At 32.8% G+C, this 13,237-nt stretch overlaps 1 protein-coding gene across 1 annotated transcript; it reads left to right on the forward strand.

Annotated features, from left to right (window-relative positions):
* The first annotated feature begins 573 nt into the window (after positions 1 to 573).
* LOC114321223 (putative 2-oxoglutarate-dependent dioxygenase SLC1) lies at positions 574 to 4,013 on the forward strand. The gene is made up of 4 exons (XM_028268391.2): positions 574 to 906; positions 1,582 to 1,829; positions 2,638 to 2,974; positions 3,603 to 4,013. Exons 1-4 carry the CDS (start codon positions 634 to 636, stop codon positions 3,846 to 3,848), a joined length of 1,104 nt encoding a protein of 367 aa, XP_028124192.1. The 5' UTR covers positions 574 to 633; the 3' UTR covers positions 3,849 to 4,013.
* Positions 4,014 to 13,237: the final 9,224 nt, after the last annotated feature.

Consider the following 13,237-nt stretch of genomic DNA (forward strand, 5'->3'; position numbering starts at 1 on the left):
TTTTAAATATACTCAAAAAATTATAAAATTAAATAGTGTCCACATATTCTACATAAGACCTATGAGTAATTTCCCCGTAAGTAAATTTTCCAAAAGGAACGTACAAGGCCCACAAAATTTGAAAATGTAAACATGGGGCGGAGGGTACTTCCACACATAGGTGACCGCCTCCTGTTCAGACTAAAACCAAGTCAACCGTTTCTTCCGCCACATGGAATAGAACAGAACCAGTCGTCCATTACTCTGGTAAAAAAATAAATAAATAAATAAATAAAAGTTAATTACACTAGACTATTTAATTGTTAATAAATATTATTTTATTTTTTTATTTATAAATTCGTACATATTAGTATTTTAATTATGAAAATTGTAAGAATTTGTGGAAATAAAAGTGATAATTTCGTAATTAAGTAATTCAAAATATGTAAATTTATAAATAATGCGATAAAATAATATTTATTAATAATTGAGGGTAACCAAAAAAAATAACAAAAACCTGTTATACACCCAAGACATGCCATTCCTAGTCTCCTCATGATTGTTTTCTCCTCTATAAATACACCCCATTTTCACCTTATATTCTTCATCACCTCTCTCTCTCTCTCTCTGTCTCTCTAGTTGAGCTTTGTATCAATGTCTCCTGCACTGAGTTTGGCAGTTGAAGCCAAGAGAGAAGACGAAAGTCGATACCAGAAAGGAGTGAGGCATCTATGTGAGACTGGGATTACCAAAATCCCAACAAAGTATATATTGCCAGTTTCGGACCGACCCGAAAATGGAGATCACAATGCCAACAATTATGGTATCACGTTACCAGTAATTGACTTTGCTCAACTCCAAGGCTCGAATCGATCCCAAGTGCTTCAATCCCTCTCAAAAGCTTGTGAAGAATATGGGTTTTTTCAGGTTGGAAATTCAACTCTTGGGTTCTTTTTTAAAACCTGGAGTTTTAGTATGGCCATACTTGAACTAACTGTCAAGGGTTTGCTTCCCAAATATCTTCTTAACAATATCTTTATATATAAAATTCATACAAAATAATATGGTAACGTTATATTTACCGCTTTATTTGGTATATAGATTTTGTTTGCATAACATTATATTATCTCAGTTAATATTGGAGTTCAGCTGTCAATTCTTCTAATAACTGGACATCATTTGACTAGCGAGGAATCAAACCCTATATTATTTAGACAAATCATAAAAAAGCCTATCCCTATATATTTGTAGAAAGGATTTTGTTGACATATGTTCTTAAGAAAATGTTAATAAATTTTAGAAAGTTATACATTTTAATTTTGCATGAAAATAAATACAATATATAAACAAATCTGCCTCGTATATGTATTATTGTGAGCCCGATAACTTACTGTGTGGTGGGTAGAAAGTATGGTAAGAAACATATTTATTTATAAACAATCATATATAGGGTAAAGTTGCATACACTTGATTTTTTTTTTACACTGTAATGACAAAAGTCACGCGTACTGAACTATTGTCTTAGCATTTATTTATATGAATAAAGAAGAATTTTTAGTGAATCTTTTTTTTTTTTTTTAATTATTTGGTGGTTTGATGCAGTTGATAAACCATGAAATCGGGAGCGAAGTAATACAAAAAATGATTGATGCAAGTAGAAGATTTTTTGAGCTCCCATTTGAGGAGAGAGCAAAGTACATGTCTTCCGATATGCGATCACCGGTCCGGTATGGCACGAGCTTTAACCAGAAAAAAGATGGAGTGTTTTGTTGGAGAGACTTCTTGAAGCTTAGCTGCCATCCCCTCTGTGATGTTCTTCCTTTCTGGCCTTCTTCTCCTTCTGACTTAAGGTAATTTATAAAAAAATTATGTATGAAAGTTTAATTGAATCCATATGTGCATGCATAGCATGCATATTGTTGAAAATATATATAAATAATAAAGTTATCTCAATAGTTAAGCTTTTAGATGAGTTAATGGTTAACAAAGATATCAAATGAGTTAAAGATATCTCAATAGTTAAGCTTTCAGATGAGTTGAAGTTATCAAATGAGGTAATAAATCATATTTATGAAGGTATTTCCTATATTTTGATCATTGTGTCATTTTAGTTCCTGTAATTTTAATTGGCTCGATTTTGACATTGAATTTATGACATTGCTTCAATTCGGTCCAATTGGTTACAACTCTTATTATTTTTTTATAAAAAATACACACATAAGTGTCGTATGTCATTTTTTTTTTTTATATTTAAAAGATCTCATGTGTCATATTTTTAATAGCAAAATTATAAATTTACCCAACTCAATAAGTTAACTTCAATCAATGTAGTGATATATTTTCTTAAAAAATACTAATGATATTATCAATTGAACAAAATTGACATAAAATTTAAAATTAAGGATCAAAATCAAATCAATTGAAAATGTATGAGCCAAAATATTACAAAGAGTAAAATATAGGAACAATCAGTATAATTTGTCCTTATACTAACCATACATATATTTGTATAAACACACATTGTATACACCCATATATGCACCCATGGGGTTGCCTAGGCAACCAATTACAAGTACTTAATAGTTAACAATGTCAATTAATTAATATTAACAACAATCCTAGTTTTTAAAGTCTTTTTTGGATATTTTATTAATACAGGGAAGGGGCAGTTAACTACTCAAAGCAAATCAAATTCTTGTATTTGATGCTGATGGAGGCCATTGTAGAGAGCCTAGGGTTGACAGAGACCGGTGACGACAATGATGGCATTTTAAAAGAATTTGAAGATGGGAGCCAACTCATGGTGGTGAATTGTTACCCCTCATGTCCAGAGCCAGACCTAACCCTAGGCATGCCAGCTCACTCAGACTATGGCTTGCTCACACTTCTTCTCCAAGATGAAGTCAAAGGTCTCCAGATACACCATCAAGGGAGATGGGTTACTGTTGAACCCATTCCAAACTCATTTGTTGTCAATGTTGGTGACCATCTTGAGGTACAATAACCATTCACTTCTACTCTTCCAAGATGAAGGGATTGAAACTTCTTATGGTCCAAAAGAAAATAATAATATTTATCACCCTTGAAAAGTACTGTAAAAATTACTCTAAAAATAACACGTGTGAACAAAATTTATTCTCACCGATTCATACCATACCAAAGTTTGTATTTACACCATGCTCTTTATTTTTGGAGTACTGTTTTTAAATAATAGCTTTTCGAAAAGAATAATTCATTGATTAAATCTGGGGGAATTGCAAATAAGTAGAAGAAATTTTTTTTGCAACTAATGCTACAGACCCATTTGCATTTATTTCCTCCTTTTCCCATTGATTTGCACTTCTCTATTAATTTTGAGAATTGTAAATTAATGGAAAATAAGTGAAAGTACTGCAAAATTATAGAGGTGAAAGCAGAATTTGTGCTCTGAAGCAATTAAGATTACAGTTTTTACGTGTACCACTGTACAAACCTACTTGCATCTCAATATTTTTTGCAATTTCTTTCATTTCTTTCTACTAATTTTCAATTCCTCATTAAATTTCCATTGTAAAAAAAGGTAGCTAATGGATATTTTATTTTTCATTTTTTTATAAATTCTTTAATTGGGTTTTGTTTGGCAGATTTTTAGCAATGGAAGATACAAGAGTGTGCTCCATAGAGTGGTGGTGAACTCTTTAAAATCTCGAATCTCCATAGCTTCACTGCACAGCAGACCCATCGACAGCGTGGTTCAACCATCCCCCAAACTCATCAACGAAGCAAACCCTAGGCGTTACAAAGACACAGATTTTGCCACTTTTCTTGAATATATTATATCTTGTGAACCCAAAAGCAAGAATTTCCTGGAGTCCAGGAAACTAACTTGAGGGGCAAAATTGGAAAGTCAAAAATTATCTTTGACTTTGTTAGCAATTAATTACTTTCTATGAAAGTAAAATGATTTTGATGGGATCTCTAGTCTAGTAGTAATTGTTAGTAATTGTACCTTTGACAGCCATTAGATAATATAAAAGCAATAAAAATTTTATCTACTCTTTAGTGCTCTCTCGGAAACACAGCAAAAAGTTACGTTCAGCAGCTCCAAAAACGCAAGGTGTGAAAGCTAAAAATGCATAATACCATTTGGAAAGTTTAGCAAAACACAAGGTGTGAAATGATGTAACTACCCTCCATGTTTAGAAATTGAATCCTAGGGCAAATCATCTCCCAGGGGGTATTTTAGTCATTTTATTGTGATGTGATATCAAAAACAAATATTAACCCAAAAAGTAAAAAAAGTAACTTTTTACCAATTTCTCAAATCATTTTTCAAGAAAACCAAAAGGCTTGGTTAAAAGTCAAAAGTTAACTTTTAATCATATTTCCAAAATACCTCTCTTTTGACTTGGCTTTTTTATGTTCTTTTTTAGTTTAAATTTGATAATATAATTTTTAATTTAAAAAATTAAGAAATATTATTAATTAATTAAGCAATGTAAAATATGCGGATGGAGATAAATAATCACACACAGATAACAAATTTAAGTGAAAAAACTCAAATGAAAACAAAATTATATATGACAAACCAAAATTATCAAGATCTAGATAATAGGAACCAAATTTTTATGTCCGTAAAAGTGAAAATCTTGCGACAAATAATGTTTGGAGATCAATTCGCACCGTCACAAAGATAGTCGTAAAAAAGACATTTCTAAAAGTAAAAAAAATAACTTTTAGTGATAATTTTAAAAATATTGCTAAGAAATGCATTTTAGAGACAACACAATTTGGTACTGAAAAGGTTTATTTCTTATGACAAAAATTCAACACTAAATGACCAATTTCGTAACTAAAAATATAATAATGATATGTTGTCCCTAAAAATTATTATTATTTTTTTTTCTAAATCTAGGTTGTTTTGGAAAGTACAAAATAAGTTAATTTTTTTCTTATTATGAAGAAACGTGCAAAAAATAAAGAGATGATGTAACCCAAATAAACTAAAAAGTCAATAAATTAGCTTATAAGTCACTTCCCAAAAGATGCCACTTTAATCGATTGTACAAATCTTCTTTACTCTAACACCAAACAATTTTGGGGTCTTTTAAAGCATCTCCAACGGTTCACCTAATTTTTTATCAAATTTGAGTAAAAAAATGACCATTTTCTCAATCTAATACAGATTGCTCCAATGGTTGATTTTCATCAAATCTGCTTCAGGGACAACCGGTTGGTCGACCGATAAGGCAAAATTTTTTTTTTTTTGAATTGTTTAAACCTACTTATTTGAACTGTTTGAACCCTTTAGTGGTCGACCGGCTGGTCGACCAGTAAGGCAAAAATATTTTTTTTTGAATTGTTTGAACTTACCCATTTGAACTGTTTGAACCTTTTAGTGGTCGACTGGTTGGTCAACCGGCCGGGCAACCAGCTGGTTGACCGGTTCCTCTCCTCCAACGATCACAAACAATAATTTGCTGAAATCTGTATTTTGTTCTCTGTTTGATAATTTTTTTGTTCAATTCTCAATTTGATACCAGTTTGGTGAAACCGTTGGAGCTTCAAAAAGTGCCTTTTTTACCAAATTTCAAATTTGATGCCAGGTTTGGTAAGCTGTTGGAGATGGTCTTAGGAAGCAAAAAAAAAGTCATCTTTTAACTTTTTACTTATTTTGGGTCATATCACCTCTTACATTTTTTACCTACAAAAAAATAAATAAACTAAAAAGTTAAAAAGTCAACTTTTTACAAATTTTCCAAAACACCACTTTATTGTCTAATAATCTACTATCAACACGTGTCTATTCTCTCACTTTGACGTAACACCATTCTCCAAGCTCCTCAAAATTGATCAATAAAAAAAAACACTAATATGCATACTTAGCCACTCTCACAAAAATATGAATTCATGTTAAAACATGCACCAACATTACTGAAACATTCATGATTTGAGAGTAAACAGTGATATCCGAATATGTTTGTAACATTAGTAATTTGGATCTCACACCTTGGTGGCCCCTCCCATGGGGGACCATTTGATAACTAGGGTTTGAAGGACTTTTAATCCAATGCCCTATTCTTTTCTAGGGTCGCATATATCATACACCACGTAGCCAACTATCTCCCCACATAAATTTCAAGTGAATTGCCGTGCACTTTTGAGAAAATCAGTGTCACTAGAAATAATATCTAGCTCAGCTTGAAATCAACTGGGATGACTTACAGTGAATTGTCATGCACTTCGGAGCAAATCATGAACGCAATATTGCAAGTTGCAAGTCAACTTGTAACCAACTGGGATGACTTACACTGATTAGTCAGTACTATAGGCCCCATTCTAACACTGATCAATTAGTACGAATTCCCTCAATTGATTTTTTAGATTGTGCTTTACCTTTTTTTTTATGAATTTTTTTATTTGCACATAAATTGATATATTCAATTTTGTAATCAGTTTTCCTATTTTTAGATTTTTTTATTATATGTAAAAAGACGTACATGAACAATTAATTAAAATCGTAGTCTCGACCTCATACATGAACTAGCTAGTCGACCTTAAAAAAAAAAAAAAAAAAAAAAAAAAAGGTGACAAAAGATACTAGTTGACCTTTTACAACCAAAAAAACAAAAACCAAAAACAAAAAAAAAAAGTGACAAAAGAGTCTCTATTATCGGCTAGTTTGCCAAATGGTAAAAAATATATGTGTAACCAAAGCTTATCAAAACACATTTTGTCAACAATAATACAAACTTGAAAGCAATCTTTGAGATTATTCATATTCAGTTTTCAATTACAATTACAATCACAGTAATTGCATACAATTTTCCGTTAGGATGGCGGTTTGTACTGAATTAATGGTGGTAGTGACCATGATATTGACTATGAAGGTGATGGTGATGAGAATGGCTATAGCGATTCCGGTTTGACCTGTCACTTGTCGCAATCCGGACTCAGGTTGGTGTGGTTTCTGAATATTGGTCATTGCCCATTTTCTTTATTCCTCCTTAAATTTGGTTATTTAGGTGTATTCAATGTGTATGGAACAGGTTGGTTACTTGGTTTTCAAAGCTTGTGTTGCCCAGATTTTTGGTCCTCCGCTCGAGCGGCCTTTCTTGCGCTCAAACGGGATCTGCAAACTCTCAGTACTTTGCACGTCTACAAAAGTACTGGAGTGGTGTTTTTCACACTCGAGCGACGTTTCCTACACTCGAGTGAGTTGGCGCTCGAACAGACTTTATTGCGCTCGAGCGGTCTACCTGTTGTCTGTAAAAGTTCTGAATGTGTATATTCTGCATTTGAGCGGGCCACTTTTGCGCTCGAGCGGAACAAAACTTTGTATCTGACGCTCGAGCGTCAACTCTTCCGCTCGAGCGAACTGTGAGTATATCAGATCGCGAAAATGACTTTTTACATTACTTTTTCAGATCTATTCTTCAAAAAGCCCTAAAGTGAGACTTTCTTTCTCTCTCTCTCTCTCTCTCTAAAACTTACCTTCTCTCTATATTTCCATCTAGATCTAGTGATTTCTCTACCTTATTTTTGTTGTTAAAAATGTTAAGCTTCTCAAGATCTTCACTTTGATCCGAACAAACTTGGGTTTCGGTGTCTTTAGAGTTTCAACCTTACTTTGCTCGTCTTCTCTTCTTGAGGTAGGAATTTTCTACACTTTAATATGATTTTTAACTTAGTTATTTGTCGTTGTGTAACAATGGTGGGATTTGGGTGTAGTTTAGACAAACCTAGGGTTTTGGTATGAAATAAAAAGAGGGATTTCTTTGTGAATGTGAAATAAATGAGTGTAGGGTATGAATATGAATCATGTTGTGTCAAAATGGTTGATTTTGATGCTTTGGTTCATATGTGGAAAAAAGTGAGGGTTTGCCCTAATTGAATTAATTGTTATTGTGTATAAATAATTGGATTTGTTATTGAAAATGGCGAAATGGAATGATTATTGATATGAATAGTGGGGTTGGATATCTTTTACCTCATACCTTTGGAAATTTTGGATAAATTATCTGTTTTGAGATTATATATCTGTTTAGAAATATCTGTATTGGGCTATCGGTGGAGGATAACTTTGATTGTTGTAGAAATTGCATGTGGTGAATTGAAACTAATCTCTTTTTGGTTGTCATTAAATATGACTATGCATATATACATTATATATGTATGATTATTTGGGAGAAGAAATAGGATGTACTCCAAGTGTGATTATATGTTTAAATACATTGTATATGTATGATTGTTTGGGAGGAGAAAGGGGATTGACTCCGTTATAATTAAGTTGGTCGGAGTGTCTTGGATGAAAGTCCCGAAATTTATACATAGGTGCCGATCCTGCGGACGAAATATCCGTAAAATGGCAGTTGGAAGTGTTTGTGTGTTGATTGTGAAATTGTTGAACCATTGAGTTGTAGTCTCATTTGGGTTATTGATAAATAATGAAATTGGCTCATGTATTGAAATGAATTGAAGGAAAATAAAATGGAATATGGACTTGGTATTTTTATGACTATAGAAAAGTGTGAATGTTTTATCCTAGGCATTGTATATGCACATCGTATTTATATCTTTGTTAAATCTCATATATTGTGTTAGATTATTTCTACTGGGCTGTGGCTTACCCTATTTGGGAAAAATATTTTCAGGTAATGATGGCATGCCTCCACCAAGGCAATAGCATTGAAGGGACTTTTGGGAAGCAAGAGCTTCCTTGTTTTGATTCACTTTGGTACGGCCAAGGGCTTTAATTGTACAAGTTAATCTCTTTTGTTATAACCAAGTCAAGGCTTAGAAAGATGTAAACCCTTAGGGGCATTTATTTTTATTAAACTCCTTTGTACTATTAACTCGAAGAAATGAAAGAACATTATACTCTAATTCATGCTGTAAACTGTATGTGTTGGGTTTATGGTTTATTTTGGGGGTGTTACAATGGCGACCGTGATAGTTCTTAGGTAGTGTGATAGTAGTGGAGAGGTGGTGATTTGTTACTTTTTTTTTTTTTTTTTTTTTTGTCTTTAGTGGGTTGTTTTTTTTTTTTGTTTTTTTTTTTTTTAAGTTTATTTAGTCAAGTAAAATTTAGTAGAATTTAAAAGTGTAAAATTTTTTGAAAATTTTTATAAAACCTCTTTTGGAAAGTAGGGTAAAAGGCAAATTTTTAATTTTTTAAAAAAAGGGTGTAAAAAAGTAAAGAAGTAATGTGATTTAAAAAAGTAAAAAATCAATAAATTAACTTTTAATCTAATTGTCAAAAGAAGCCAAAGTTGACTAAAAACAACCAACAAAAAAAATTATAAAAAAGTCAATCCTAAGAGCATCACCAGTGGATTTGTTGTGAGAAGTTAGTGTCAAATGCTAAGTTTTTAGCTAGTTAAGGTTGGAAAATTGACTCCACTAGAGTTGTTAATGTATTTGCTAGGAGCTGTTAAGGTTGTTAGATGTTAACACTATAAGAATTTGCACATTTGACGACTAATTTTGGCAACTAAAACATTTTTAGTCGTCAAAAGTATAATTTTTGGCGACTAATATTTATTTTGGTCGGCATTGGTTCCATAGTTACCTACTAAAATATTTTAGTCGGCAAATATTTGTAATTAGCGACTAAATTTTAAATTAGTCGGCAAAAATTAAACTTTTCAGCGACTAAATAGTATATTAGTCACTGTTGGTGTACAATTTAGGCTAAAAAATTAAAATTTAATCTGTAATATTCATTTTTTCCCGACTAAAATAGTGCTTAGTCGCCAAATGGGCTTTTACCGACCAAAAATTTCGTCGCTAAAGCCTAATAATTCATTTATTTGCCGACTAATTACAATTTAATCGGTAAAAGTTGAAATTTCAACTCGCACCACTTCATTAAGTAATGCGCGCGTTGATGTTGATGTATAGGCAACAATAGCACACACTGAACAACAGTGTATCACACACACCTCACCAAATCTCACAGAACTCAGCCCCCTCACCGTCTTCTACTGTACGGGCAATGCACAGACGGCCATCGCCACCACCATCGGCGCCAATCACCACCGTCGCAGCCCTTGAATCACAGGTTCTCTCTCTCTCTCTCTCTCTCTCTCTCTCTCTCTCTCTCTCTCTCGCTTTCGTGTTGTGTTTCTCAGTCCGTCTGTGCCTCTCTCGCTCTCTGAAACAGTGTATCTATGTCTTTGTCTGTCTTTGTGTCTCTCCATCTCTTTCTCTCTCTCTGTCTTCCACTTTCTATGTTTCTCCCATTTCAGACCCGTAGGTTGCTGTTTAATGTGTGTGAATGATGTTTAATGTGTGTGAATGATATTTGAATGAACAATCCGAAATCAATTTTTAAGCAATTTGTAATCATTCAAATATGTAATTCGGAATTCGAATAAAAATTTCCAACAATAGCTTATATCTGTTTGTCTCTGTCTCTCTTTATCTCTCTCTCTGTCTCCCCCTTTTTGTGTTTCCCCTATTTCTGGCATTGTTGCTATTTCATGTGTGTGAATGATGTTTAATGTGTATGAATGATATTTGAATGAACAATCCCAAATCAATTTTTAATCATTCAAATATTTTTTTAGGAAATTGATTAAAAATTTCCAACATGATGTTTAATGTGTGTGAAACTAACCTTGCAATAGGGTGATGAAAACAATACTGAGTTTCATTAATTTGGGATTGCAATAGCTCATATTATACTGGGCATTATCTTTCGTCTTTTGTGGAGGGTATGACCGTGGAACCCAAGTGTTCCCCCCCATCTTTTGTTTCTAAAATGTTTTTTTGATTAATTTGTTTTGTTAGCTGAGAAGAATGGGAAAATAAAAAAATAAAAAAAATAAACCGCACAAAGAATAAAAGACTAACTTCATTTTCTTAGAAGTGTCAGTGAATCGGATTGGGTTGCATGGCCTCCCAATCACCATCCATCCGAACTTAGGTGAATTGAAAAAAAATGCATCCGCATTTGTTCACTTAGACTATTGAAACCATCTATTTTATGGCAGATTGGTTCAAGCCGTTCGATTTTGGTAGATTTGGTGGATACTTACCCACCCCTAGTTAGCTCAATAGAAGAACAAATCTGATAACATGGTATTTGTAATTTCTTTTTCTCACCCACCCTCACATGATTTCATGAATAATCCCATGAATGATCCTATGATCTCACCTTCCTCCTTTTCTTTTTATTTTTTCCTTTCCTTCCCCCCCTCTTTTTATATTCTTTTTAGTTTCCTCCTTGTTTATTTAATTTTTTTTTCCTTTTTGTTCACTTCTTTTTTTTTACAGCATGTCTTCAGGCACGGGTATACACTAGTCCTTAAATATTTGCAGAGGAATGAATTTGTACATGTATTTTCTCTATAAATAGAAAGGTTGGGTTGATCAAATGGGGAGAAGAACTAAAGGAGAATGTGTAGAGAAATTTTTTTTTTCCACGGTCTCTTCCAAGAGAGTATGACAATTTCTACAAATCATATGTATCTAATCTTCTTACCTTTAGGGCTTAGATGAAGCCCTACTCAAGAAGCATTTGAGGTTCTATAATTAGTTCTATAGTTGTATTATTTTTAGTTAACAATTGCATAACATTTAAGGATTTTTCTACATGTAATGTTTTATCTCACTATTTGTGTTTGATTTATGTGATTTTAAATGCATAGTAGCACATGGCTCAAGTCTCTTTTGCAATGCTTCTTTTTTGATGATGTAGATAGAATGGTCTTTTTTGATTGCTTTAGAACTGGTTCATTTCTGATTCTGGGGGGTCCATTAATCAGAGGTGGCACTAATATGGAAATAAAGATGATAAATCCAATATGTAAATGTAATCACTCTATTCATTTAAACTTGCTAATTATCACATTAGCAGATTCCACATAGGGAATATAATATATTTACAGTCATCTGTCCTAAAATATACTTATTCGTCTAACACTTAAATATATATAAATGTCATCAGTCTTAATTAACAAGTCAAAATATAATGATCATATCATTCTGTTGTTGAGTATTTTTGTTTATTTGTTGTCCATTCCTACGTTAAAGTTTGCTTGACTTGTAGGGTTCACAAGATGGACAAGAGTTGGATGATGATAAAAGATAGGTTGAAAAGTAAAGAGTACCAACAAGGTTTTAAGTCATTTATTGACTTTGCTACGAAGGATTTAGGCCCACACGATGACATTCGTTGTCCGTTTGTTGATTGCTTGAATGGCACAAAACATAGTCCACAAGTTGTACGGCTGCACTTGATTCAAAGAGGAATCGTGTGTTCTTATAGAACTTGGGTGCACCACGGGGAACATGTTCCATTGTGTCATGATCATCCTAGTACGTCAAACATTGATGGTGAAAGATATGGAGCTGTAATTTTTGACATTGATGATAATTTGGGCGAGTTGCCTACTATGCTGGAAGAGATTTACATGAGTGGCCTCATGGATGATCATATCGACGAAGAACCTAATAGCTCGGAGAGAGAAAATTTGGTGAAGTTCATTAGGTTGTTTGATGATGCTCGATGGAAAGTGTACCCAGAGTGTGAAAAGTTTTCCGTTTTGTCTTTCGTTATTGTGACAACCCTCACCTCTGATTAGCGTTAATTCATGATTAAGCATGATAAGTAATTAATTAAGGTGAAACCCCAAATTGATTGTGTGAGTGTGTTGTTTAGTTGCATTTCTATCTGTTTGTTACAGAATGATCTGTTCATGTTTTAATTTCGAATTGCGAATTGAAAGCCTTATCGGCGACCGATTCAGAAATTGATTTGTGTTATATGCTAATTAGGATTTATATGATTTTATGGTAGGTTTAATTAAAATTTGATTTAAAATGATTAAATTAGAATAAATAATGTTAAATTACTTTAGCTTGAGTTTATTACACATTTGCTATTGGTAGGCCTTTACAAGGCCATTTGTTTGATTTCATTTTTTTTTTTTTTTTGACACCATTCTCCATCCACCTCCTTGCCCAAAACGTGAGAGAGAGGGAGAATAAGGGAAAATTTAATTCAACAAGTGTATTGCTTGAATTTGAGAGGAAATTGAAGGAGTTTTGGAGATTAGTTCATCTAGCTCAAGATTTTAGTGTCCTAAGCCCAATTGAACATCTAAGGTAAGGAAACCAAGTCCCTAGTCTTGAATTTAAGTTGAATCACCTATGATTTCAAGTGAATTGAATTATGAGATATGAGATTTAAGCTTAAGAAACATTAATTCATTCATACATGTCTATATCATGGAGTTCGAAGTTATTTTGCATGAAGTTCTTCCATGCATGT

Source organism: Camellia sinensis, chromosome 1, assembly GCF_055761805.1.
Source record: "Camellia sinensis isolate YWXY chromosome 1, ASM5576180v1, whole genome shotgun sequence".
Classification (NCBI taxonomy): Eukaryota; Viridiplantae; Streptophyta; class Magnoliopsida; order Ericales; family Theaceae; genus Camellia; species Camellia sinensis.